General features: G+C 45.0%; 1 protein-coding gene across 5 annotated transcripts in view; it reads right to left on the reverse strand.

Moving 5' to 3' along the window:
• The window catches only part of EPB41L4A (erythrocyte membrane protein band 4.1 like 4A), a 419,914-nt gene that overhangs the window by 256,520 nt on the left and 135,783 nt on the right, over positions 1 to 27,611 (reverse strand). The window contains exon 1 of one of the 5 annotated variants that reach the window (XM_063964125.1): positions 9,047 to 9,167. The exons of the other annotated variants lie outside the window; for them this stretch is intronic. Coding sequence (XP_063820195.1) covers positions 9,047 to 9,142 — 96 coding nt within the window. The 5' untranslated portion in view covers positions 9,143 to 9,167. Of the gene's footprint in view, positions 1 to 9,046; positions 9,168 to 27,611 lie in introns of those variants that run through there. 5 annotated transcript variants of the gene reach the window in all.

The following is a 27,611-nucleotide window of genomic DNA, read 5'->3' on the forward strand; positions in this document are numbered from 1 at the left end:
CACTGTTGTATAATACCCAGTGGTCGAAGTGGGGCGGTATACGGCGGTATGGTATACCGCTACTTCTTCCACTGACCCGGAAATGAGCCCAGAAAGTGCAGCAGGAGGCGAGGGAAGTGGCCATCCTGCTGCACATGGTGCTCCCCGTCCCTGCGCGGCGGCCGGCGGCTATGTAGAGCGCTGTATTAGCTCACAGCCGCTCACCGCTGCCAGCCGGCCGCGCACGCCGCTTACCATCCACCCGCTGCTCCCGCTCACCAGCCGGCCGCCGGCCCTGCTCACCAGCCGCCCGGCGCCAACTCACTGCTGCCAGCAACAAATAAGGTAATGTTCCCCTGCTGTCACCTCTCTCCCTGCTGTTCCTGTCGTCACTGTCACCCTCCCTGCCGTCACTCTCCCTGTCGTCAGTCGTCACTCTCACTGTCGTCACTCTCCCTGTCGTCACTGTCGTCACTCTCCCTGTCGTCACTCTCCCTGTCGTTACTGTCGTCACTCTCGCTGTCGTCACTCTTCCTCTGTCGTCACTCTCTCCCTGTCGTCACTGTCGTCACTCTCTCCCTGTCGTCAGTCTCTCCCCCATATCTCTCTCTCTGTCGTCACTGTCTCTCCCTGTCGTCACGCTCTCCCTGTCGTCAATGTCGTCACTCTCTCCGTCGTCACTCTCTCCCTGTCGTCACTCTCCCTGTCGTCACTGTCGTCACTCTCCCTCTGTCGTCACTCTCCCTGTCGTCACTCTCTCTCCCCGTCTCTCCCCCTGCCTCTCTCCCTGTCGTCACTGTCTCTCCCTGTTGTCACTGTCTCTCCGTCGTCACTGTCTCTCTCTGTCGTCACTCTCTGTCGTCACTCTATCGCTGTCGTCACTCTATCCCTGTCTTCACTCTATCCCTGTCGTCACTGTCGTCTCTCTCTCCCTGTCGTCACTGTCGTCTCTCTCCCTGTCGTCACTGTCGTCACTCTCTCCCTGTCATCACTCTCTCCCTGTCGTCACTCTCTCTCCCTGTCGCCACTCTCCCTGTCGTCTCTCTCCGTCGTCTCTCTCCCTGTCGTCACTGTCGTCTCTCTCTCCCTGTCGTCACTCTCTCCCTGTCGTCACTCTCTCCCTGTCGTCTCTCTCTCTTTGTCGTCACTGTCTCTCTCTGTCGTCACTCTCTCTCCCTGTCGTCACTCACTGTCGTCACTCTCACTGTCGTCACTCTCTCCCCCGTCGTCACTCTCCCTGTTGTCACTCTCCCTGTTGTCCCTGTCGTCACTCTCTCCCTGTCGTCACTCTCTCCCTGTCGTCACTCTCCCCCTGTCGTCACTCTCCCTGTCGTCACTCTCTCTCCCTGTCTCTCTCCCTGTCGTCACTGTCTCTCTCTCCCTGTCGTCACTGTCTCTCTCTCCCTGTCATCACTGTCTCTCTCTCCCTGCCGTTACTGTCTCTCTCTCCCTGTCGTTACTGTCTCTCTCTCCCTGTCGTCACTCTGGCTGTCCCTGCTGTCACAATTTCAGCTCATTCAGTGTGCTACAATGTGAATTTTGGCTCATTCAGTGTGCTACAAGGTGAATTTCGGCTCATTCAGTGTGCTACAATGTGAATTTCGGCTCATTCAGTGTGCTACAAGGTGAATTTCGGCTCATTCAGTGTGCTACAAGGTGAATTTCGGCTCATTCAGTGTTCTACAAGGTGAATTTCAGCTCATTCAGTGTGCTACAAGGTGAATTTCGGCTCATTCATTGTGCTACAAGGTGAATTTCGGCTCATTCAGCGTGCTACAAGGTGAATTTCGGCTCATTCAGTGTGCTACAAGGTGAATTTCGGCTCATTCAGTGTGCTACAAGGTGAATTTCGGCTCATTCAGTGTGCTACAAGGTGAACTTCAGCTCATTCAGTGTGCTACAAGGTGAATTTCGGCTCATTCAGTGTGCTACAAGGTGAATTTCGGCTCATTCAGTGTGCTACAAGGTGAATTTCGGCTCATTCAGTGTGCTACAAGGTGAATTTCGGCTCATTCAGTGTGCTACAAGGTGAACTTCAGCTCATTCAGTGTGCTACAAGGTGAATTTCGGCTCATTCAGTGTGCTACAAGGTGAATTTCGGCTCATTCAGTGTGCTACAAGGTGAATTTCGGCTCATTCAGTGTGCTACCAGGTGAATTTCGGCTCATTCAGTGTGCTACAAGGTGAATTTCGGCTCATTCAGTGTGCTACAAGGTGAATTTCGGCTCATTCAGTGTGCTACAAGGTGAATTTCGGCTCATTCAGTGTGCTACAAGGTGAATTTTCGGCTCATTCAGTGTGCTACAAGGTGAATTTCGGCTCATTCAGTGTGCTACAAGGTGAATTTTCGGCTCATTCAGTGTGCTACAAGGTGAATTTCGGCTCATTCAGTGTGCTACAAGGTGAATTTTGGCTCATTCAGTGTGCTACAAGGTGAATTTCGGCTCATTCAGTGTGCTACAAGGTGAATATCGGCTCATTCAGTGTGCTACAAGGTGAATTTCTGCTCATTCATTGTGCTACAAGGTGAATTTCGGCTCATTCAGTGTGCTACAAGGTGAATTTCTGCTCATTCATTGTGCTACAAGGTGAATTTCGGCTCATTTAGTGTGCTACAAGGTGAATTTCTGCTCATTCATTGTGCTACAAGGTGAATTTCGGCTCATTCAGTGTGCTACAAGGGGAATTTCGGCTCATTCAGTGTGCTACAAGGTGAATTTCGGCTCATTCAGTGTGCTACAAGGTGAATTTCGGCTCATTCAGTGTGCTACAAGGTGAATTTCGGCTCATTCAGTGTGCTACAAGGTGATTTTCGGCTCATTCGGTGTGCTATAATGTGAAAGGGGCACCAGTACTAGATAGTATAAGGGGTTCTACTACATGGGACACGCCCCCTATTGGGTGATCATGCCCCCTTTGGGTGGCCACGCCCCCTTTTCTGGAACACGCATAATTACATCCTTGACTTTTGCATACCCCCATTTCGACCACTGATAATACCTAAAATTAGAACAAACACCTCTATCCCATGAGGAATACTAGCAGAGAGACAGGACAATCTGTGATATAAGCAATACCCATAGATCATGTTTAACACAGTGATATTTTAATTCCCTCAGGATATACTAATATAATTTACAACCATTTGGGATGTCCAGTCATGTTTCCATGAAAAAAAATGCTCAGCTTTCAACTCCAGCGCAGGTGGTGGAACAAGAGCAACATTCAGAAGAAGTAATCTTATTATATACATATAACCCTTTCATTACTAAGCAGGCAGCACAATGATCACTCAGTGCAACTATGTACCTGAGTGTTCTTCAAAAGAAGTCTTGCCAGGAAGAAAATGAATTCCATAATGAGCTACCATGTGAGAACATTAATATTTCTCTGCACAGAGTGAAGTAAGGTCAGCTTCTATCAACATGCATGAGGAGATAAATCAGGGTCTGTATAAGATCTGACAGGACAAATGTTTCTCACATACTATACGCTGAATGTACACAGCAGACATACCCTACCCAGATTGGATTAAGCAATTGTATATTTCAGCTTTATGCTACTGAAAATATAAGATCATTTATTAATTTTTAAAATGAAAGCTGGGAACACACTTTAAGATTATCTGCGCATCCTGGCTAGTTGGAACAAAAATCTGGTAACGTATGGAAGCAAATGTTAATTAACCATTTGCTCCCAAACGCCAGAAAACTGAAAAAACGGACAAATGGATTTAACCAACTGACCAACCATTTTTGTCGGTTTCCCAGTGTTTGGAGGCAAATGGTTGCACTTAAAGCGTGCTTACATGACATGCTCGAGGTACTTTATACTAGTGTTCCATTCCTGACTTAAATCAAAGGGAAAACTAAAATGTGCGATATTTAGTCATGTGATATCAGGAGAATAATGTCATACCGGAGACCACTCATTTTGTAACTCACTGTTTCCAATTGCTTCGTATTGCAATGATCTTCTTGAATCGCACAATGGCGCAATTTAATCATCTTGCATGGACTACAGGTTAATTAATCACCTCTACAGATTTTTAAATGCAATGAGCAATTAGTTGCTCATTTAGAAGAATATAGGCAGTTCATTAAAAGAGAGAACACATAAAGGTTTCTCTAATAACTTAATGTGAGTAACCTCACTACATTAATTGCACAAAATGATGTAAATCAGCTTTTGTATTTTCTGAAATGACTAATCTCATGAGCTTTAAATCACAAGATCACGCAGCCTAGGCCAAAAAGCAAAAGTGTTGAAAGCACTAATTTAGCTGGACTGTAATACAGATTATGGAATGTTTTCTGAGCACAGTAATTGAGTGCCTGATTCATAGGTTGGCGCAATCCCAGTTACCGCGGCGTCCTTGTACACAGAAGATCTGGGAAGATATACTAATGCAGCAGCTGCTGGAATCTCTATTGAAATGTCCACCGCCGACGCAGATGCATCGCTTGCGTACAAAGATGCATCAAAGGACCACCCAGACCCTATGGTACCTCAACTAAGACGCAGGTACCAGAAGCAATGTGTACAATGATGCAGTAGCTGGCTCCAGCAAGTCCGCAAAAACGGTCACGATTCCTCTGCGTTTTAATAGCCACACCCCCATTACCTCCCACATACAGTTGCTGCCTATCAATTACTTTTTTTTTACAACAATAAAGCCTGCATGAACAAAGTCATCTGTGCAGTGTTTAAATCGCAACAGACTGATGTTAGATTCCCGTAGGGATTTGCCGTCCGTACAGGGGCTCCAAATCTGACAGTTAACTGCGAATTAAAAAAAAGAGTCAAAACCAATCCAAAGTAAATACTGTTTTTTTTCAGACTATAATGTGCCATTAATGCCAGTCGAATTGCAATAGACAGCAAACTCTCTGGTTAGTAAATCTACCTGTAGTCATATGATTGTTTCCTTTTTCTTTTTTTTTTGTTGTGTTTATTTTAATGTAATCTGTGTTATTGTGTTTTACTATTAGGCTCTGTTGGAGAACTACAGTAAATGCTCCAGCAATTCTTGCTGGTGGTCGTTTTTGCACTTTTTCTGGGCTTCTTTCCATCATGACAAGGGGAAACCATATATAACAGGAAGATTGGAGCGTATGTTTTCATGTATTCATTAAATTATTCCGTTCACAAAATAACTACAGTAGATACAGCAGTAATTATCATCACCAAGTTGAATAATGAGAAATATTACTGTAATTAGGATGGACCGGTCAGTACAGACGGCACTTATTGGGTATTCACAGGTGAAAGTAATGTCTCTGTACATGAAGGCCAGAAGCCTCTAAATGTTTATTTACACCCTATCTACAAGGCTTTGGTAGTATTGGCCTAAACCGGCGGCCTTGCACCTCATTTGACAGGACTTCTTGAGTGGCATGATTCAGACACAGCTGTATAACCTCAGGGGAAGCGCTCACTGAACCTGAAGAAAGATTCAGCTGCTATGTATAGAATCTGTATGCCCGCATCTCACTGCCTTTCTTTCTGAAAGACTTAGGGGAAATATATCATCAGTAGATAAGTGTCAAATGCGCTAGATTCATGCAACATGTATTAAAGCACTTTCTGTACAGAAAATCACTTTTCTCTACAGTCTCAGCAATACATGTAACAAATATTGCCGTATTGACCGTATTGTGGCATCTTTTATTAAAAACCAGTAAGATCACTTCTGAGGCTTGACGTTTTTTTCACAGGTTCCTACGCTGGGATCCCAAAGATTCATATGGGTAAATGTATGATGTGGCGATATGGGGGAGAAGAGCTATACCGCTTTTCCCCCATGTATGATGGCTGCGGTGGGGGCACAGTGATAAAAGATATGTGCGGGTAATGTATGAATGATCAGTATCGCTAACCGTTCCAACACCTGTTGATTTTGACAGAGCTGTCCCTACCTGTGGCGTGTGCCGGCTCCGGACTGCAGAGGGATCTCGCGTGAGTAGCGAGATCCCACGCATGCGCACAGGAGCTGCCGGGAAGGAGACACAGCGCATCGGCACTGAGCTGATGCACTGTGGGCTCAGAGGGACATCGCCAGAGGGGGGAGCGAAAGACGTTCTTACATCTTGCCGATGCGTGCCGCTATAATACATTTACCTAACAATGCCACCAGCCACAATACCGGCTAACAGAGTCTATGACACCCATAGAGTGGGAATAGAACCTGGGCGAACCTGTGGCGTGCAGGCCACGTAACCCCCAATCCTTTTTACATATCGGCAGTGAACTTGGTCACTGGTTTATGTCACAAAAACAATATGAAGTGCAAGGCAGGTATCGAGGCTACTCTCTCTCCTGATAGGAGAAGAAACAACAGAATAAGCAATCATTTCTTGGAAGACATTTACCCTGTATATGAAAATACTTTAAATAAATATTTTACCAACAGAGCATAAAGACCATTCATACCCTACAGACTATCCTTCTGACTCCTGTCATGCTCCGAATGTCTAAGGGGGATATTCAGTTGAAGTCGGAACTGCCATCTTGTCAGTTTCCGACTTTTTTAGGTTGGATAGTGTTCCGACCTATTTAATCGGGCTGACGTTTTTCCGACAGGTCGGCAATTCCGACTTGTCTGAAAACACATGGATTGGCAGATTAGCAATGCTTTCGCACCTGCTGAGTAGCTCTCTGCCTACGCAGCTAGGAGGCTACCAGCCATGTTTACGGTTGCAGTGGCTGTGTATGACGTCACGCAGCCAGCACGACCTGCCTCACAAATGGTCCGGATACACCAGGTTGTCCGGACCACGCCGCCATAACGCCCCGTAACTGCTTCTGCGTGTCAATCAGACAGAGGTGATCGCACAGGTGAGATGCCGTCGCATCTCCCTGTGTGCGCACGAGCAGTGCGGCTGCTGCATATGCGCACAAAAGCACAGGGCTTCAGCCTGCGTACACTGCTGCTGAGCGACCAGGTCTGAATTAGGCTTATAGTTTCTATCTGCTCCCTTCTGACCCCTGCCTCTATCGCTCTCTTTTTTCTCTCTGTCAGGCACTGTGATTCTTCTACAGATGTGTCCTCATACATCTTGCCTCAATACGCCATGCAGTGGGAGATGCCTGGTGTGAGTGAGCTGCCAGGCGACTTTTTTTGCTGAAAATGCGTCTTATTCGCATAGTGATGTACAGACTCTGATTATTCAAATTTATCGGTATGCCTATATTCTGTGTGCATCCGCGGTTGTATCTGCACATGAAATACTACGTTAGGAAAACGCTGTAGTGTAGTATTTCGTATGCAGATACAGCCACGGTCGCACACAGAATATGGGCATGCAACCTATCCATTTAATCAGCATAAGCTGCTTGTGCGTCCTATTCACATAATTTTGAGAATAAGATGCATTTTAATGGAAAAAGTCGCACAAAAATATGCATGTCACTACAGAGTTTGCTTGTGTAACTGCATACTCTGTAGTGCCATACTCAGTATTGGACATAATAATTGCACAGTGGAGTAGAACATATGTTTTACAGATCTGGCTGTGAGACAAGTATGAGAACACATCTGTATCCAAGCAGAGGCAGAGGTCACAGTGTTAACGGCCATATGAGTGCTGTGTGCAGGTGGGTTGGTTGTGCAGGAGTGTTCGACATATGTGTAAGGGGCATTATGTGTGTCATGTGTATAAATGCATTAATAATGTGTGGCATATGTGTAAGGGGCACTGTGTGTGTGTCATTATGTGTATAAGTGCACTAATAATGTGCGGCATATGTGAAAGGGACATTATGTGCAGCATATGTGTAAGGGACATTATGTGTATAAGGCAGTGGTTCTCAAACTGTGTGCTGTGGCACCGTGGAGTGCCACGGGACTCTTGCAGGGTTGCCTTGGTTTGGTGGTCCAGGACCAACTCAATTTATTTATGGTCAATCTTATAGGCAACGCCAGCACTGGCGGCTGCCAATCATAAAAAATGTGGACAAACAGAAGCAAATCCTGTCCCTCACCACACAATGGAACCAAAGGATGACATATAAACACAATTTACTTAATTTAATATTTCTTTCTAAATTTCTCAATAAAAAACTTATGGCCTAGGGGTGCCGCAAAAAAAAAAAATCTGATACTCTAGGGCGCCGTGATTCAAAAAAGTTTGAGAACCACTGGTATAGGGGCATTAATAAAGGTTGGCATAATGTGTAAGGCGCATTATGTTTATAAGGACATTAATAATGTGTGTCATGTGTAAGGGGCATTACTGTGTGGTATTATGTGCATAAATGCATTACTAATGTGTTGCATTATGTGTATAAGGTGCTCTACTGTGTCGCGTAACGTATAGAAAGGGCACCACTGTGTGATCTAATGTGAATAAGGAGCAATTCAGTGTGATGTAATGTGAATAAGGGGCACTACTGTGAGTAGTAATGTTTATAAGGTGAAGTGGTACTACTGTGTGATGTAACGTGAATAAGGGCACTATTGCATGATAAAATGTGAATAAAGTTGCACTACTGTGGGTTTAATTTGAATTGGGGGTATTATTGTGTGTCCATGTCCTTCCCAGCAAGAACACAACCCTTTTTGAGCTGTGCGCTGAATGTGTGCACTGTACCTATTTAAAATATAGGGGGTAGGAGCACCAAAATGAGGACTGCTATGGGTGGGGGTGATGGTGTTGGGAAAGGGGTGCAGGGTCAGAGGCCAAACTAGCAGTGGTGCTAGGGGGCACCAACCAAAATCTTGCCTAGGGCATCATATTGGTTAGGGCCGGCTCTGCACTGCATTCTGTATTAGGCAGACTATAATTTGTCAGGCCCCCCTCCATGGGCTGAGCACACTCTCATTTGGAAACCCCCTTCTAGAAACCTGTGTCTGCCCCTGATATTCTACCCAAAGCAAAATGTCTTAGTTCTTAGTGAAATTGTTCTTTATGTTTCACTCAGATTCATTCAGCTTGAGGTCCTGTACTTATCAAATAGATTGGAAGGCACAAGTTGTCAAATGAGATCATATACATAAAATAATAAACTTAATTTCTGTTAGAATAAAATAAGCATAAACATGTAAAATGCTTACAGAGCAGGTTACCTTCATAGAGTCCCAGCATAGAACTCGGCAATGACGAAGGATTTCATGCTGGAAAGATGAAAAGGAAAGGTGATTTCCGATTACTTTATCTGCCATCGGAGTGCAATCAGCTCTGGAAGGGACTTTCATTGTCTGTTTTGCCAAGCACTTTGAAATAATTCAAGCTACACAATAATGCAGTGCCACAAACGTCTATTAAACTGTCAGCAGAGACATTTTCAGTATGAAGCATTTGTGGCAGCCCAACTGAATGAAGCCATAGTTCCAGAGTGATTTCAGGTCACAGTGAAAGGACACACTTTTCAGATGTGCTGTTTGATGATTAATAAAGTCTAAACTTAGCATGCATGATTCACACTGCTTCATTTAGTTTGTTTTTAATTTCTAGTTAATAATAGTAGTTTTTCATACAAAGCATCCTTATCCATGCACTTCTTCTTTGTCTGCTCTATCTCCATGTACGCAATGGAGGTTAATAAAAGGGGGATGTAGTCAAAATGTTGACACCACAATGTTGACGGTAATGAGGACACTTAAAATGTCGACAGGCAACATGTCAACATTTAGCAGGTAAGTCGCCACTGGGCTACCAGGGACTAGATGACGTCACGCTAACATGTCAACATTTCATCACTGTCTATATGATCAATGTCGAATGTTATGATGTATCATATCACACTCAGTAACGGGGATATTATAATGACTAACAAATCTGTAGTCTATCAACGTCCACAATTCCAGGGCTCCCACTATATTAAGCAATTAAGGCCTTTGCATATCGTTTTATCTTGTTATTATAAACCCCCCACCCTCCTTTTCCTCTACCAAATGTCACTAACTTGATGAGGTATTAGCTAGATAGGTTATAGAAAACAGATTAGTACCCGGAATGCGCCAAAGCAGCTATAGTAGAATAAGACCAGGGATAGCGTCCTCTCCCCTCAACATAGATAAAGTGAAAGGGCAATCCCACCTCAGCAATTGCTATGATGTAATTAAGTAAGATATAAAAATGTATCTTTATAATGGGTGAAAGTGTTCCCAAGCATCAATTCAATCTTCTTGAAATAATCATGGCTGACGACTGTGGCTTCAATGCGGATTCTGAGTAAGGACCCAAAAGTGTTTATCCTGCAGCGGAGGTGGGGGAACTGGTGGAGGAATCCTTTATCTCAAAGGGAAAGTCCTAATAGACTTAGGTTCTGCAGAAAAAGTCTGCCCCCGTCTGCCAGAGCCTCCAGCTAAGAGAAGAGCAACTGGAAGAAACTGGGAAGGCTGCCCGGCTCGGCCTGTCTGCACAGCACACTCAGGCAGCCTGAGGCCCAGGTAAGTCTGAGAGGACTTTCCCTTTAAGATTCCCTCATGGAACTGCGTACAACATTCTGAATAAGGCCTTTTGATGATGGAGTTCTCCCAAACAAGCAAACATAAGAGGTTATTTAGTATCCTTCTCAGTAATTTAAAAAATTGACAACATTAATTCCATATTGTTGTGTTAAACATACAGTAAGAGTCATGCAGTGCCGTAACTAGACATTTTGGCGCTGTGTGCAAGAAACAGCATTGGCACCCCCTCCCCCATATTGAAAATAGGGTCAGTGCGCGCCATAGGCTTCTCCCGGAGATGAGATAATAAAAGTGAGGTAACTATGATATACATCTATATCCCTGTTTCTCCCATTTTTATTGAAATTTAAACAGGTCCATCCAAAATAGTAGGGTGTGCTGTACCCGGCGGACCTGACTTCTGGCTGCTTTCGCACTCCGATATCCCTTCGACTAGATATAAAAACTCACTACTGAAACATTTAGGTAATGCAGCAAGAGTGGTGATACCAGTACACTGGCGCTCAACAACAGCTCCTATGATTTGGGAATGATGTCAAAGAATGGATTTTTACATGCACATGGTGGAAATCTACCACACTGCTCTAGAAAAACACTCCACATATACATTGACCTGGTATCTGTGGCTTGAATTTTTAAGACCACGCGAGAATACACCGCGCTGACTCCGGCCGAACCATGCATAATGTCAACCCTCCCGAAAATTGATGAAAATCGTATAAATGCTCCAGCTTACAAACCGACTTACCTGTTCCCCAACCCTCGTCTTACCCATCCTTCCCTCCCACCTCAGATTATTTGATTCAGTATTGTTGTTGTTTTGTTTTTGTTTGTTTTTTTGTTTGGGTTTTTTTTCTCTCTCTTTTGTTACACATCTGTTCTATATGAGAAAAATAGTCATGTTGTTTAATGTCTTGTATTTGAGATATGCGAGCTAGTTGTGTTTTTGTCATTTCTTTTTTTTCTGATGAAAATTTGAAAATAAAGAATCTATAAAAAAAGAAATTTAAGCAGGTCAAGTCCAGTGAATAACCTGAAACGAAAGAGAGGTACCAATGGTTCCTCAGTATGAGGGGTTTATACACTAAGCAGCGGCTTTTGATGCAGCGGCTTAGAGTTGGAGAGTAGGAAATTTGGAGGGGGGAAGGTAAAAGAAAAATGTAAGAGAAATTTAAATACTTTTAGATTTAGAGGGAATAACAGGGCAGTAAACATAACTACAACAGGATCAAATACATGAAAACAAGGAGTCACAAATGGATGTAAATAGAGTCTATGCATCCATGGTGTCATAAAGTATGCAGCTGGGTGAGTGGCGTGGCATAAGAGCAGGGAGCAGAACTGTAATAATTAACAAATAGTTCTGCTGCCACATATGCAAAGATAGGAAACTTTCATGGCACATTTGGCTTTTAGCAAAATATGTAAAACATTCAACAAATGGGTCACTTTGGCCAATAGCAAAACTCATGTCAACAGCACTTAAACCTTACAGATCATACAAAAGATTCCATATACTGTATCTACTACTCATTGAATATCTTCCATGGCACAGCACAGACTGAACTGTCTCCATGATAAATAGCGTCCACATGGCTAATCACCATGCAAATGATTGGTGTCTGCATCTGCCCTGGAACATCATGCATAGCTAGCATTCTGTACAAGTAACCATATGCCTCCCAGGGGGGACAGATGATGGATCGCTTTCACAATCACATTTCCGGTCTAATTATAAAGCATTGGGAAATACTGGTACAGCAAACACTGGCAGATAGCACAGCACTGATGTTTACACACAAACTTATCACTGGACCAAGTCTAAATCAGGGGTAGGCAACCGATGGCACTCCAGTGGCTGTGGATCTACACCTCCCAGCATGCATGCCATGCCACAGTTTTGCTGGTAGGGCATGCTAAAGCTTTGGCAGGTCATGCTGAGATTTGTAGTTCAACAGCAGCTGGAGTGCCAAAGGTTGCCTAACCCTGGAATAAATCATATTAAATATTTGTTAGCCTACTCCATCTGGTTGGGCAAGAAAATGTAATCTGTGTCTGTTAGCGCCAGAGATGGCTGCAGAGACTCAGACGACGTTTGACCTCCTGTAGAGGATGGTAGTCGCCAAGAATTCTCTATATACACTAAAAACTGAATTCAAATTTGAAAACCAATCTGGGCCCTGCGATCAATTTATTAGGTAGATTGAGTACAGAAACTTTTAATGTGCATTTAATGGGACGTCCAGTTCCGGCAGCGCATGGAGTAGCAGCGCTCCGTCTCAGCTCCGGTGCCCACTGCCTTCAACCCGGCGTTTCGCCTATCTAGGCGCCCCCACCTCCACCTCTTACCCCCTCAAGCCTCCTAGGGGTCCCCTCCCTGTCTATGGAGCGGCACCTGGCCGGCAGCATGCCCAGGAAGCCGCCTAAAGCCGCAAAGGAAAGTGACCGCAGCGCCACACCTAAGATGGCCACCGCAGCAGCACCAGGTCCTGGGCTCTCAGACCCGGCAGCTCCTGTGGAACTACAGGTACCGAAACGGCTCCACAAAGGTTCTGCACCTGCTGCAGCACCTATTAGTACTCCTGACAGTGCATTGTCTTACGCTGATATTGTGCAGGCTGTTAAAGAAACAGTGCAACCTTTATTGCAAGAGCAGGCTCAATCACAAGCGGCTGCATTACAGCAAGCATTTTTGGATATTAAAAGCCAATATAAACAGCTCACGAAGAGGTTAGCTCATGTTGAAGAAACAGTGGGCTCTAATTTCCAAGATGTCGTTAAATGAAACCACTGCTGCCCTCCAAAAATCTGACGCACAAGTCTGGGCAAAGCTAGACGATTTAGAAAATAGATCGCGCAGATATAATTTGCGCCTCATTGGCTTGCCTGAGACAATCCGTCGCCCTGAGCTGTATCGTTTTCTACGCCATACGTTGCCTGAGTTATTGGATATAAAGGAAGTATGTGCTGATTTAGTCGTGGAACGGGCTCATAGAACTGGCCTCTCCAGACTCCCTGGCCCGAACTCCAGACCACGTGCGGTTCTATTTAAATGCCTCAATTTCCTCCATAAAGAAGCTTTATGGTCAGCGTCTCGTCGCCTCAGGGATCTCTCGTGGGATGGAAATAAATTGCTGCTGTTTCAAGACTATTCTCCAGAGTTAACGCGACTAAGAAAAGCTTTTACGCCTGCCTGTTCTAAATTGGTGACAGCTGGTGGCAAATTTGCTCTGTTATACCCTGCTCGTCTGAGAATCTTTGACGGAAATTCCTTTAAAGACTTTTCTACCCCGGAAGATGCTGAGGGGACCGCTCCGGCAGATGATGACAAGAACTAGTATACTCCATGACTTCTTTGTTGCACCATAAACGTTTGAGAGCAGGGCAGTCTGGCTCCATACCTATATACCTATCCTGACGCTGTTTTATGGAACATGTCTATTCCTGATGGTGGAGGACTCCCTAACGATGATGCTTCTGCCTTTACTGTTTGCATATTGGACCCCCCCTCCTGCTGGTACACTACTTTGGTGTTGATATTCACCTGTGAACCGTAAGGTTGGCTCACACTCACAACATCCTTCCCCCCTTTGTAGGCTTGAAGTCGCATTTTTACTACCTCTTCTTTATTTTTCTAGTTCTTTGGTTGGTTGCGGTGATGCTTATTACACCTCACTGTAATGGGCGGTTGTGGCCAGGAGCTCTTTTACTCCTTGCTTCTTCTGCATTTACTAATCACACCGTGAAGTCATTATACAATGTATGTAATAGAGACGCATGTTATGTGTTTCTATTAGTATGTTCTCTATTTTGTTGTTTGTCTTGTGTCTCCCTTTCCCTCCCCTCCTTATGTCTCCTTGTTACTTGATGTTGGGTTGCATTTTCTATGGTTATACGCCTTTGATACTGTTTCTGTTTCCTCTGTGGAGATGATAGCAGGTCTTCTTCCTCTAGGAGGGAATCACATAACAATAGGATTATGGTTTAATGTCTACATTTAAAATAGCTACGTGGAATGTGGTTGGTATCCACTCCCCTATCAAAAGAAAGAAAGTACTCTTGTATCTTAATAAACTTCGTTTAGATCTGGTCTTCTTGCAGGAGACTCACCTCCTCTCCCCTGAGGCCCAGAAATTGGGCACGCTTGGATAGTGTGTTGTGGCTGATGTCCCTTATACGTCTAAGGCTAGAGGAGTCCTTATTCTGGCTAAACGCTCCTTGGGACTGGAGTCGATCTCTTCTGTAATTGACACGGAGGGTAGATTTCTTATTTTAGAATTTACCATTTTTGCTTCCCGATATGTGCTCTGTACAGTATATGCTCCTAATCAGTACTCTAAAGTTTTTTTCTGCTCCCTGCTCACTAAGCTATACCCTTTCTCCTCGTTCCCCCTGATTGTAGGTGGGGATTTCAATATTATTGCTTCAAAATATATGGATATTAATTCCACTTCCTCAACTTGCATCCCCCCTAAATATGGTATACCATATATAGAGCAGCAGCTTCAGGTATCGGATATATGGAGATTTTTGCATCCGACTGAAAAGAAGTACACCTGCCTCTCTGCTGCCCATCATTCCCTCTCCAGGATTGATTACTTGCTGATCTCTGATTCCCTGGTTGTCCATACCCTAGATTCTAATATTGAACCAATAGCGTTGTCAGATCACTCCATTGTCTGGGTTTCCATATCCACTACTTTAGACGTCGGCTCTTTTAAACGCTGGCGCATCCCCACGGACTTTTCCTCATCCATGGAATTCCGTGGAGAACTTGAATCTTTCTGGGATGACTATTCTGCTCTGAATGCTCAAATGGCACGGGAGGATCCTTTGGTTTTCTGGCAGGCCTCTAAGGCGGTCCTCCGGGGACGTCTCATTGAATATGTTTCCCGCAGGAAAAAGAAGTTTGCTGCGAGCTTTAAGAGATCTGAGGCCTATCAGAGATTCAAACAAAATCCCTCTCCCACTTTGAAGAATCTATATTTAGATGCGCAGGTTGCTTTTGATGCAGTCCTACAGGCTTTAGGAGACAAACACACCTTTCATAAGAATCATAGATTCTATCGCTTTGGCAATAAAACTGGTAAGCTTTTGTCGCATTTACTACTGGGAAATGGGAACAACATCAAACTCTCTTATTCATCCACTCAAACGACTAGATGGTTCTTTAGCGTCTAAATCTAAAGACATAGCTCAGGTCCTCTCTGATTTCTACACTGATATTTATAAAACCCCTTCCATTGATGAAAACACTAAATTGTCTTTTTGGGAGTCCATCTCCCCTCCTCGATTAGAATTGCCCGTCTCTGCTCTCTTATTACTGAATCTGAGGTTGAGAAGGCTATCAAACATCTTAAACCCCTTAAATCCCCTGGCCCGGATGGTTTTTCCGGGGAATATTATAAACTACTCTCCAATAAATTGATTCCTTCCCTTACTTCCTTATTTAATGTTATTCTCTTATCCTATAAAATACCTCCATATTTCAATGATGCTTTCATACGTCGCCTTCCTAAACCGGGCAAAGATTTACAGCTCCCTGGATCCTATAGGCCGAAATAACTTTTAAATGTAGACTACAAGATATTCACAAAGATCCTTGCTGATAGACTAAAAACCCTGCTCCTCTCTGTAGTCCACCCTGACCAAACAGGATTTATTTCAGGGAGACATTCCACTAGCAATATACGTAAGATACTGGCTGCGGCGCACTGGTTGGGCCGCACTGGGAACCGAGACCTACATTTTCTATTCTCGCTAGATGCCAAAAAGGCTTTTGACCTGGTGAGTTGGGGCCATTTATACACTACTTTGGTGAAGTTTGGGTTCCCTCTGGGCCTGGCCCGTGTGCTGCAGGCTTTATACTCCAATTCTAGCTCTCGTATTCTATGCAATGGTTATCTCTCGTGTTAAAGTCGAAAAATATAGTAATGCATATGCCTTGTACTAACCCCATGCACATGCCCGCTGCGCGTGCACTCAGTCTGCCGTGCGTGCACATATCCGCAATTTGCGTAAAGTAGCTCCCCACGGTCATGCGCCTTAGCGCGTGGTATGCGCATTTACGGTAGAGTTTGTGAGCGCGTAGAGAGTTATTAGAACATTACTTATTTAACCCAAATAGTGCATTTTGTACCCATAGTTCCCCTACACCACATCACCGAGTATTAATAGTTTAAACAGTTCCAGGACTAAGAGATTCGCCTTTGCATGATAGGAAGGTTCAGATAAAGGTTGGAAGGTGATGTCTAGTATCCAGCTGTAGGGTATTTTGAGGGTAACATTCCGGTGTTGGTTAGAGAAAGATCGCATGTTCCTGCGTATAGTTATGTACAAAAGTAGAATATAGATATTAACTGTATTTACTGTATATTATGTATGCGGCGGGAATCCAGAGGATACCACCCACAAGAGCAGTTGGGGAAAGACATCGCCCACCTTTTCAAATCAACCTATGACCTCTTCTGTAATGTAAAGACACATCCCTGTGTCCAATGGACAATAAGATTACAGTGACCATTGTATTGTGTATGCATGTTGTGTATAAAAAGCCCATTGTTGCCTGGCCGGTCAGAAGACTCTGAACGCTTTCTATCTGACTAGCGGAGGACCGGCCGGGTTGCGCTTGCGAACATTCTCACGTATGTACATTCTCTGTAGCCATTATTCTGTTTAGATTTATCTTGTTAGCCTGTAGTGTATGATTTGTACTGTTTTACCTTTTGGAATTAATCCACTGTGGCCTTAGAACCCTGTGGTTTCAACTACAAATCAGTGTTGTGTCTTCACTTTCCTGCAAGGGTTTTAAAGTGTATTTATCTGTATAAGGTGTATTGGTATTGAGAAGGTGTACGCACTGCGGTTACTTTATACCGTCAGCGCTACTTAAGGTTTAAGGTATAACATCGTTGCAGTACTTTGCTGCTAAGGGTTCAAAGTGTAATCATATCATTGCATTGTATCATCAGCAAGTTTTAAAGGTTATCAATTGTGTGTGCGCACGCTGTGTGTACTCTGTACACTCAGCGCGGTGGGTGTACGCCAAGTACGTACCACGTGCAGCACTCGGTACGCAAATAGCGTACAAAGTGCGTAGCACGTGTATTCAGTCTAGTGGCCATAGCGGCTCCACGGTAAAAGTGTATTTAGAGGTATAGCTTTACGGTCTAAGATAATATCGACATTATCACTCGGAACCTGTGCCGCTGGGACGGGGAACTAGGCAGGGCTGCCCGCTGTCACCTTTACTATTTGCGCTCGCTATAGAACCCTTGGCTTTGGCGTTGCGGGGCCTCCCCTCTTTCTCAGGTATTACAGTATTAGACCAGGAACTTAAAGTCAGTCTCTTCGCAGATGACATGATACTTTTTATTTCCCAACCTGAGGTCTCAATACCGGCTATTATGGAAAAAATTGGTATATTCAGTCGCTTTGCTGGATACTGAGTGAATTCTTTAAAATCTGAATTACTTCCCCTCACTCCGGCAGCATATAATCTGTCCTCTCTCCCATATTTTTCCCAATTTGTTTTCAATACATCCAAATTAAAATACCTTGGAGTTTATATTCCGACTAGTTTATCCGATTTGTACAGGGTGAATTATACACCCATATTGTATGCTGTTTCCCTCCAACGTTAATCCTGGGCAGCGCTCCCACTGTCTCTACTTGGCCGTACGGCGGTCCTGAAGAGCATTATATTCCCAAAAATGTCTTATTCGCTCGAATTGTTACCATTAAAGCTTACCAAAGCTGATTACGCACTTTATGACAAACTTTTCACAAATTTTTTGTGTTCAAATAAAAAACCGAGAATAGCGCTTGCTAGACTTATATTGAAATGGGAGGAGGGAGGTCTCGCAATCCCAGATTTATCTACCTTCTCTAGGGCGGTGGCCTTTAGATATATTAATGATTGGCTACTGATGACGTCCACTTACACCAACTATCATGTTGAGCAGGCTTTAATGTTCACTTATGACATGAAGGCCTTACTACATACCCCAACCCCCCTATTACCTTCACTAGCGAGAGATAATTTGTTGTTTTGGGACTCATATATAGCTTGGAAAGCAATTAATAAAGCAATGCATAGAAATTATGATCGTTCTGACTTTATTCCTTTATGTGGAAACCCTTGTTTTACTCCTCCTCTGGAGAATAAAAAATTTGCAATGTGGCGATCTAAGGGAATCAGTAGTATTAGGGATGTGTTTGATCCAGGGGGAGTAATATACTTATTTTCTGGTCTTATGGAGAGGTATGGTGTACTTCGACAGGATTTTTTTATGTACCTCCAAGTTAGACATTATGCTCAATCCTTGCCTGTGGCTCTGCTTCATTCCTGTGATTCCGACCCCCTTACCTCCTTGCTCATATGTACCTCTAAAACACCCTATAAAACTAAATGGTTATAGTGGGACCTTATCCCTCTTAACATTGACAAGGTGTGGCAATTGACTTTTGATAAATGGAAAGTAGACCTTTCTTTGCCGGGGTCTATAACTGATTTTTTCCGTCCTTTACCGCATATTTTTAAAGCTCTACACTCATCAACCCTTCAGGAAATCCATATAAAATTCCTTAACCGAGCATACATTGCCCCGAGTCAGAGAAGTCATATGGTGCCCTCAGACTCCGGACACTGTCTCAAATGCCGCGCACCTAATGCCACCCTGACGCATGCCTTTTGGCATTGCCCTAAGATACAACGGTTTTGGAATAAGGTCTTATAGTATATTAATACTAAATTTAATCTACGTCTTTCTCTTTCACCTATTGCCGAGGTATACCTGCAGAATCCCTCCACCTTCGCCCTTTTCTCTTTGTTTTGCTTACAATAGCTAAGAAAGCTATTTTGACTCAATGGATTTGTAGGTCGCCCCCTTGATTGGAGCAATTGTTGTCTATGGTAAAGTCAATTATGTATTATGACCGACAATCTACCTTCTCTGATGTGGACAAACATGCCCCCCTCTTCTGTAAGAAATGAGGATCGTTTATAGAAATTTTAGATCCCATACTTAGATCTCACATCCTTGAGTTCTTTGACTCATTAAAATGGACAGCTTTTCAGGAAATTTCCCCTCCCCCGCAACCCCCCCCAGTAGGGACTTTACCTGACAAGTTGACTTTATGCACTTACCGCCTTTCACAATTCCATGTACTTAGGTTTTGTTAATGGCGTTTTCAGTTTTTAGTTGTCTTTGCGGAAAATGTGTGACCTATTACACTGTTTGTCTTATCCCTTTCCCCTTCCTTGTCTTTGTCTCGTCTTTTATCTGTTTTATCTAGCATACCATAGTTTCTGTAATATGGATTATATCTCTACTATGATGTAAAACATGTGGCTATTTGTAAAATTGATATGGAGATTAATCCTTTCACTGTATCTGTTTTACTATTGAAAAATCTCAACAAAAATAATAATAATTATTTTTTTTAAAAGGTGCATTTAATGGTTGGATTTATAGCCAGTGAGAAGAGACACAACAACTACTGTAAATTAGAGAAACATAAAAAAACACATATGAAAGCGCTAACAAATATACGTTAATTATTAAAAGATAATATATAAGCATAAAATAATATTGAATAAACAAACTAAAATCGCAGCTGGTATAACATAAAAGTCCATGTATCTAATAATTTCCTCAAAGTCCTCATAAGCAAGCAGTATTTCAGAAGGAGGTGCAGTTAAAATGCCGGCTGTCGGGATCCCAGCGTTCAGGATGCAGACGCCGAAATACTGACAGCCGACATTAAACCAGTGGCCAGAATTCACACTCGTTTGGAGAGTCCACGCCACCAACCGAGTGGGAATAGAACCATAGCTCGGTGGCGAGCTTTGTCCTACCAGCAAAACTCGCCATTGTGCCTGAAGTTTGCTTAGGGCAGCGAGCCTGCGAGGGTACTCGCAGCCTCGCTGCTGGGATTCCAGCAAACAGGATGCCGCTGTTGGTATACTGACAGCTGGCATCCCGTCTACCGGTATATCATACCGGATCCTTTCAGAAGATGTCCATGAAAATGAAGCATGTGCTTTGTTAGTTAAGCATATATGCTGAGTCTGTTAAGTAGGTTAGTAGTCCCTTGTCCTGGCCAGGAATTAGTTACAGTTTATAGGGCGTTAATAGGGTAAATGCAAGGTTACAATCATTCAGGCGGGATACATAGTGCAGTCTTTACCACAGTATACTTCCCAGTGGGTTGGCTATGAAATACCAGCTGTGGGGATGCCGGCAGTCACATGACCAAACGCGGCATCCCGACAATGAGTATCTGGACACCAGACAGGGGTAAGTATTTTAGCCCTCTCCTGCCCCCTACCCTAAACCTTGGGGGTGGAGGTTAGAGCTAATCTGTGGTGGGTGGCGGCTAGGATTATCTCTTGGGGGGTGACGGCTATGGCTAACCACCCCTCTAGTGCCTAACACTAACCACCACTAGTGCCTAAGCCCCCCTTCCCCACACACCTGTGCCCTAACCCAAACACCGATACTCACCTTCAGCATCCCGGCGGTCGGAGTTCCGATGTCGGGATTCCAGCGAAGGTCACATGACCGCTGGGATGCCGAATGTACCCTCTCCCAGCGGCAGGAGCTCATCCATAGATAGCAGCTCTATCCAGAGTTGAAGACAGTCCTTCCTGCTGATTTCCTTGTTTTGCTGTGATTGCTAACTAGCTGGTGTATAAGAGAATAAACTTGAAGATTTACGCATTTCCCCACCTCCTCCTGTTATCAGTGGCTTCCTCAGAATATGGATTGATAGATGCATCCTCTGTGCGCGTCTGCGCACTGTATAGCAGTTCCAAGCCTCGTTTGCAGGTTTTAACGCATGCGCAGAATCACATAAATCTTTACGTTTATTCTCTTATACACCAGCTGGTTAACAGCAGACAGGACTTTCTTCAACTCTGGATATAGCTGCTATCTATGGATGAGCTTCATTTGTTAGAGCTTTCATATGTGTTCCTTTATGTTTCTCTAATTGTGGTTTGAGTATCCACTACTATGAAAGCTGCAAACAGGGAATTTTATTAAACACTGAATATATATTGGCGCCAGGATTTTATTGTCATTGAATTACTGTAAATTAGAGCTTTATCATCAGTTCTTTTATGGAGAAAACAGAGTGATGCCAAATGTGCCACCATTATGAGCTTCCGACGCCGCTGTGATGGCACATCGTCCACCATACTTTGAACAAGAAATAAAAATCACACCTGTTCTTATACCAAAGAGGCTTTTTTAGGTGTTAAAAGGTTATTTTGCTGGATAAGAGGAGATGCAATTTACGCTTGGCACATCACCCTGCGGGGTCAGCTATCTGAAGATGAAGTGTTGTGGAACTAGGAACTTATCAGATGTCAACTTTTACCCTGAAGTATATTTTGCTGTAGCTATAGGGTAAGTGAGAGAGCTGTATCTTTTCCATGCTGTCACTCTGTGAAAGCAACATAAGAACAGAGCGTGTGCCCTGTAGCCCATCGTCTCTCATAGACACTTGTTTCTGCACAGATAAGCGCGGAGGAGAATGGTCTGTCTAAAAAATATTATGATAAAATCTGAGTCCAGGAAACCATGTTAATGCAGCAGCATTAAGGGGAATTTCCCATTTGCTTGAAGGATATGGCCACCTTATTACATTTTCTTTGTATGTACAAAACAAACCAATTGCTGTATTTTGTATATATCAGCCCTGACAAAGAGCTGTCATTGCTAGTGATGTACAGCTGCCTACAGATGTGTCCTCTTACATCCTTACTGTAGTCACGCTAAACAGCCCTTGAAGTCGCGCCATGCCGTGGCAGCACTCGGTAGCACAGAGCGTCTTTTTTGCATCTTTTGCCACATAAATGCGTATTAGACGCAATCTAATGCAGTAGGATGCACGAGCAGATTACAATTATATGCAGCATGCCTATATTCTGTGTGTGACTGCGGCTGTATTTGCATACAAAATGCTCTGCTAGAGTGTTTTCCTGGAAAACATTGTAAAGGGGGGTACTCACGGAGCGATCGCTGCTTAAAATCTAAGCAATCTGACTAGATTGCTTAGATTTGAAGCAGCGATCACTCCGTGTGTACCCCTCACAGCGATAGCGATGTGCAGCCCCGCGCATCACTATCGCTGGTGCTAGATTGGCCTGCATGCAGGCCAATCTAGCAGGTCGCTCACTTCACCCGCTGGGTGAAATGAGCGGCTCCCCGTGCTCCCCCCGCACACTCAGCACACATCACGCTGTGCTGAGCGGGGGGAGAGGTGTGTGCTGAAACCGCTCAGCAGACATCTCTCCCCAAATCAGCCCATGAATACGGCCCTTAAGGTTTAATTTCAGATACAGATAGAGCCGCTATTACACACAAAAATAAGAATTTACTTACCGATAATTCTATGTCTCATAGTCCGTAGTGGATGCTGGGAACTCCGTAAGGACCATGGGGAATAGCGGCTCCGCAGGAGACTGGGCACAAAAGTAAAAGCTTTATGACTAGCTGGTGTGCACTGGCTCCTCCCCCTATGACCCTCCTCCAAGCCTCAGTTAGGATACTGTGCCCGGACGAGCGTACATAATAAGGAAGGATCTTGAATCCCGGGTAAGACTCATACCAGCCACACCAATCACACCGTACAACTTGTGATCTGAACCCAGTTAACAGTATGATAACAGAGGAGCCTCTGAAAAGATGGCTCACAACAATAAACAACCCGATTTTTGTAACAATAACTATATACAAGTATTGCAGACAATCCGCACTTGGGATGGGCGCCCAGCATCCACTACGGACTATGAGAAATAGAATTATCGGTAAGTAAATTCTTATTTTCTCTGACGTCCTAGTGGATGCTGGGAACTCCGTAAGGACCATGGGGATTATACCAAAGCTCCCAAACGGGCGGGAGAGTGCGGATGACTCTGCAGCACCGAATGAGAGAACTCCAGGTCCTCCTCAGCCAGGGTATCGAATTTGTAAAATTTAGCAAACGTGTTTGCCCCTGACCAAGTAGCTGCTCGGCAAAGTTGTAAAGCCGAGACCCCTCGGGCAGCCGCCCAAGATGAGCCCACCTTCCTTGTGGAATGGGCTTTTACAGAATTTGGCTGTGGCAGGCCTGCCACAGAATGTGCAAGCTGAATCGTACTACAAATCCAACGAGCAATCGTCTGCTTAGAAGCAGGAGCACCCAGCTTGTTGGGTGCATACAGGATAAACAGCGAGTCAGATTTTCTGACTCCAGTCGTCCTGGAAACATATATTTTCAGAGCCCTGACTACGTCCAGCAACTTGGAGTCCTCCAAGTCCCTAGTAGCCGCAGGCACCACAATAGGCTGGTTCATGTGAAACGCTGAAACCACCTTAGGGAGAAATTGAGGGCGAGTCCTCAGTTCTGCCCTGTCTGAATGAAAAATTAGGTAAGGGCTTTTATATGATAAAGCCGCCAATTCTGAGACACGCCTGGCTGAAGCCAGGGCTAACAGCATGACCACTTTCCATGTGAGATATTTTAATTCCACAGTGGTGAGTGGTTCAAACCAATGTGACTTTAGGAGACTCAACACTACATTGAGATCCCAAGGTGCCACTGGAGGCACAAAAGGAGGCTGTATATGCAGTACCCCTTTGACAAACGTCTGAACTTCAGGCACTGAAGCCAGTTCTTTTTGGAAGAATATTGACAGGGCCGAAATTTGAACCTTAATGGACCCTAATTTTAGGCCCATAGATAGTCCTGTTTGCAGGAAATGCAGGAAACGACCCAGTTGAAATTCCTCTGTAGGGGCCTTCTTGGCCTCACACCACGCAACATATTTTCGCCAAATGCGGTGATAATGTTTCGCGGTTACATCCTTCCTGGCCTTGATCAGGGTAGGGATGACTTCATCTGGAATGCCTTTTTCCTTCAGGATCCGGCGTTCAACCTCCATGCCGTCAAACGCAGCCGCGGTAAGTCTTGGAACAGACAAGGTCCCTGCTGGAGCAGGTCCTTTCTTAGAGATAGAGGCCACGGGTCCTCCGTGAGCATCTCTTGAAGTTCCGGGTACCAAGTCCTCCTTGGCCAATCCGGAGCCACGAGTATAGTTCTTACTCCTCTCCTTCTTATGATTCTCAATACTTTGGGTATGAGAGGCAGAGGAGGGAACACATACACTGACTGGTACACCCACGGTGTTACCAGAGCGTCCACCGCTATCGCCTGAGGGTCCCTTGACCTGGCGCAATATCTGTCTAGTTTCTTGTTGAGACGAGACGCCATCATGTCCACCTTTGGTTTTTCCCAACGGTTTACAATCACGTGGAAGACTTCTGGGTGAAGTCCCCACTCCCCCGGGTGGAGGTCGTGTCTGCTGAGGAAGTCTGCTTCCCAGTTGTCCACTCCCGGAATGAACACCGCTGACAGTGCTGTCACATAATTTTCCGCCCAGCGAAGAATTCTTGCAGCTTCTGCCATTGCCCTCCTGCTTCTTGTGCCGCCCTGTCTGTTTACGTGGGCGACTGCCGTGATGTTGTCCGATTGGATCAATACCGACTGACCCTGAAGCAGAGGCCTTGCTTGACTTAGGGCATTGTAAATTGCCCTTAGTTCCAGGATATTTATGTGAAGAGACGTTTCCATGCTTGACCACAAGCCCTGGAAATTTCTTCCCTGTGTGACTGCTCCCCAGCCTCTCAGGCTGGCATCCGTGGTCACCAGAATCCAGTCCTGAATGCCGAATCTGCGGTCCTCTAGAAGATGAGCACTCTGCAACCACCACAGGAGAGACACCCTTGTCCTTGGAGATAGGGTTATCCGCTGATGCATCTGAAGATGCGATCCGGACCATTTGTCCAGCAGATCCCACTGAAAAGTTCTTGCATGGAATCTTCCGAATGGAATCGCTTCGTAAGAAGCCACCATCTTTCCCAGGACCCTTGTGCATTGATGCACTGACACTTGTCCTGGTTTCAGGAGGTTCCTGACTAGCTCGGATAACTCCCTGGCCTTCTCCTCCGGGAGAAACACCTTTTTCTGGACTGTGTCCAGAATCATCCCTAGGAACAGTAGACGTGTTGTTGGAATCAGCTGCGATTTTGGAATATTTAGAATCCACCGTGCTGACGTAGCACTACCTGAGATAGTGCTACTCCGACCTCTAACTGTTCCCTGGACCTTGCCCTTATCAGGAGATCGTCCAAGTAAGAGATAATTAAGACGCCTTTTCTTCGAAGAAGAATCATCATTTCGGCCATTACCTTGGTAAAGACCCGTGGTGCCGTGGACAATCCAAACGGCAGCGTCTGAAACTGATAATGACAGTTTTGTACCACAAACCTGAGGTACCCTTGGTGAGAAGGGTAGATTGGGACATGGAGATAAGCATCTTTGATGTCAAGAGACACCATATAGTCCCCTTCTTCCAGGTTCGCTATCACTGCTCTGAGTGACTCCATCTTGAATTTGAACCTTTTTATGTAAGTGTTCAATGATTTCAGATTTAAAATCGGTCTCACCGAGCCGTCCGGCTTCGGTACCACAAACAGCGTGGAGTAATACCCCTTTCCCTGTTGTAGGAGGGGTACCTTGATTATCACCTGCTGGGAATACAGCTTGTGAATAGCTTCCAATACTGCCTCCCTGTCGGAGGGAGACGTTGGTAGAGCAGACTTCAGGAACCGGCGAGGGGGAGACGTCTCGAATTCCAATTTGTACCCCTGTGATACTACCTGCAGGATCCAGGGGTCCACTTGCGAGTGAGCCCACTGCGCGTTGAAATTTTTGAGACGGGCCCCCACCGTGCCTGAGTCCGCTTGTAAAGCCCCAGCGTCATGCTGAAGACTTGGCAGAAGCGGGGGAGGGCTTCTGATCCTGGGAAGAGGCTGCCTGCTGCAGTCTTTTTCCCCTTCCTCTGCCCCGGGGCAGAAATGAGTGGCCTTTTGCCCGCTTGCCCTTATGGGGACGAAAGGACTGAGTTTGAAAAGACGGTGTCTTTTTCTGCTGAGAGGTGACCTGGGGTAAAAAGGTGGATTTCCCAGCCGTCGCCGTGGCCACCAGGTCCGATAGACCGACCCCAAATAACTCCTCCCCTTTATACGGCAAAACTTCCATATGCCGTTTGGAATCCGCATCACCTGACCACTGTCGTGTCCATAAACTTCTTCTGGCAGAAATGGACAGCGCACTTACTCTTGATGCCAGGGTGCAAATATCCCTCTGTGCATCTCGCATATATAGTAATGCATCCTTTAAATGCTCTATAGTCAATAATATACTGTCCCTATCCAGGGTATCAATATTTTCAGTCAGGGAATCCGACCAAGCCACTCCAGCGCTGCACATCCAGGCTGAGGCGATTGCTGGTCGTAGTATAACACCAGTATGTGTGTATATACCCTTTAGGATATTTTCCAGCTTTCTATCAGCTGGTTCCTTGAGGGCGGCCGTATCAGGAGACGGCAACGCCACTTGTTTTGATAAGCGTGTGAGCGCCTTATCTACCCTAGGGGGTGTTTCCCAACGCGCCCTAACCTCTGGCGGGAAAGGGTATAATGCCAATAATTTATTAGAAATCAGCAGTTTTTTATCGGGGGAAACCCACGCTTTGTCACACACCTCATTTAATTCATCTGATTCAGGAAAAACTATGGGTAGTTTTTTCACACCCCACATAATACCCCTTTTTGTGGTACTTGTAGTATCAGAAATGTTCAAAGCCTCCTTCATTGCCGTGATCATGTAACGTGTGGCCCTACTGGACATTACGTTTGTCTCGTCACCGTCGACGCTGGAGTCAGTATCCGTGTCTGGGTCTGTGTCGACCATCTGAGGTAACGGGCGCTTTAGAGCCCCTGACGGTGTTTGAGACGCCTGGACAGGCACTAACTGATTTGCCGGCTGTCTCATGTCGTCAACAGTTTTTTGCAAAGTGCTGACACTGTCACGTAATTCCTTCCATACGACCATCCAGTCAGGTGTCGACTCCCTAGGGGGTGACATCACTATTACAGGCAATTGCTCCGCCTCCACATCATTTTCCTCCTCATACATGTCGACACAATCGTACCGACACACAGCACACACACAGGGAATGCTCTGATAGAGGACAGGACCCCACGAGCCCTTTGGGGAGACAGAGGGAGAGTTTGCCAGCACACACCAGAGCGCTATATATATACAGGGATAACCTTATATAAGTGTTTCTCCCTTCTATAGCTGCTGTATTTGTATTATCTGC

This window comes from Pseudophryne corroboree, chromosome 1 (genome assembly GCF_028390025.1).
Source record: "Pseudophryne corroboree isolate aPseCor3 chromosome 1, aPseCor3.hap2, whole genome shotgun sequence".
In the NCBI taxonomy this organism is placed as follows: Eukaryota; Metazoa; Chordata; class Amphibia; order Anura; family Myobatrachidae; genus Pseudophryne; species Pseudophryne corroboree.